The sequence below is a fragment of the Eimeria mitis genome, genomic scaffold, assembly GCF_000499745.2.
Source record: "Eimeria mitis Houghton genomic scaffold, Emh_scaff733, whole genome shotgun sequence".
In the NCBI taxonomy this organism is placed as follows: domain Eukaryota; phylum Apicomplexa; class Conoidasida; order Eucoccidiorida; family Eimeriidae; genus Eimeria; species Eimeria mitis.
Genome location: NW_013575356.1, coordinates 15,188 through 15,562, shown reverse-complemented (window position 1 = coordinate 15,562; position 375 = coordinate 15,188). Strand labels below are relative to the sequence as shown.

Genomic DNA, 375 nt, shown 5'->3' with positions numbered 1-375 from the left:
GGTAGCGGAATGGGGGGCCCCCCCCATAGGCCCTCGCGGGTGCGCTGGGCATTAGGGTACTGTCTGGGGGGCCCCCTGTGAACCTTGTTGCTGCAGCAAACGCTTCAAATGGTATTTTGCTGCTGCTGCAGTTGTTGCTGTTGCTGCTGCTGCTGCTGCTGCTGCTGCTGACGGGCGAGGGCCTCAGCTGCGTCTCCTTCACCACAGCAGCAGAAGCAGGAAACACCCAAGAGGGGCCCCCAACCCCAACTGCAGCAGCAAAAGGGGGAGAGCTCTCAAAGCAGGGCCCCAAAGGTGCATGCAGGTTAACACTACCATGTGCAGCGGGGGGCCCCCCGAGGGGCCCCCGTGGGGGGCCCCCATGGGGCCCCCCCC

The 375-nt window shown here is 65.3% G+C and overlaps 1 protein-coding gene across 1 annotated transcript in view; it reads right to left on the bottom strand.

Annotated features, from left to right (window-relative positions):
- EMH_0021030 (kinesin motor domain-containing protein, putative) overlaps positions 1-375 on the bottom strand; it is a gene marked incomplete at both ends in the record, with an annotated part of 8,623 nt that overhangs the window by 1,021 nt on the left and 7,227 nt on the right. The window contains one exon of the mRNA XM_013501678.1: positions 6-375. Coding sequence (XP_013357132.1) covers positions 6-375 — 370 coding nt within the window. The remainder of the gene's footprint in view (positions 1-5) is intronic.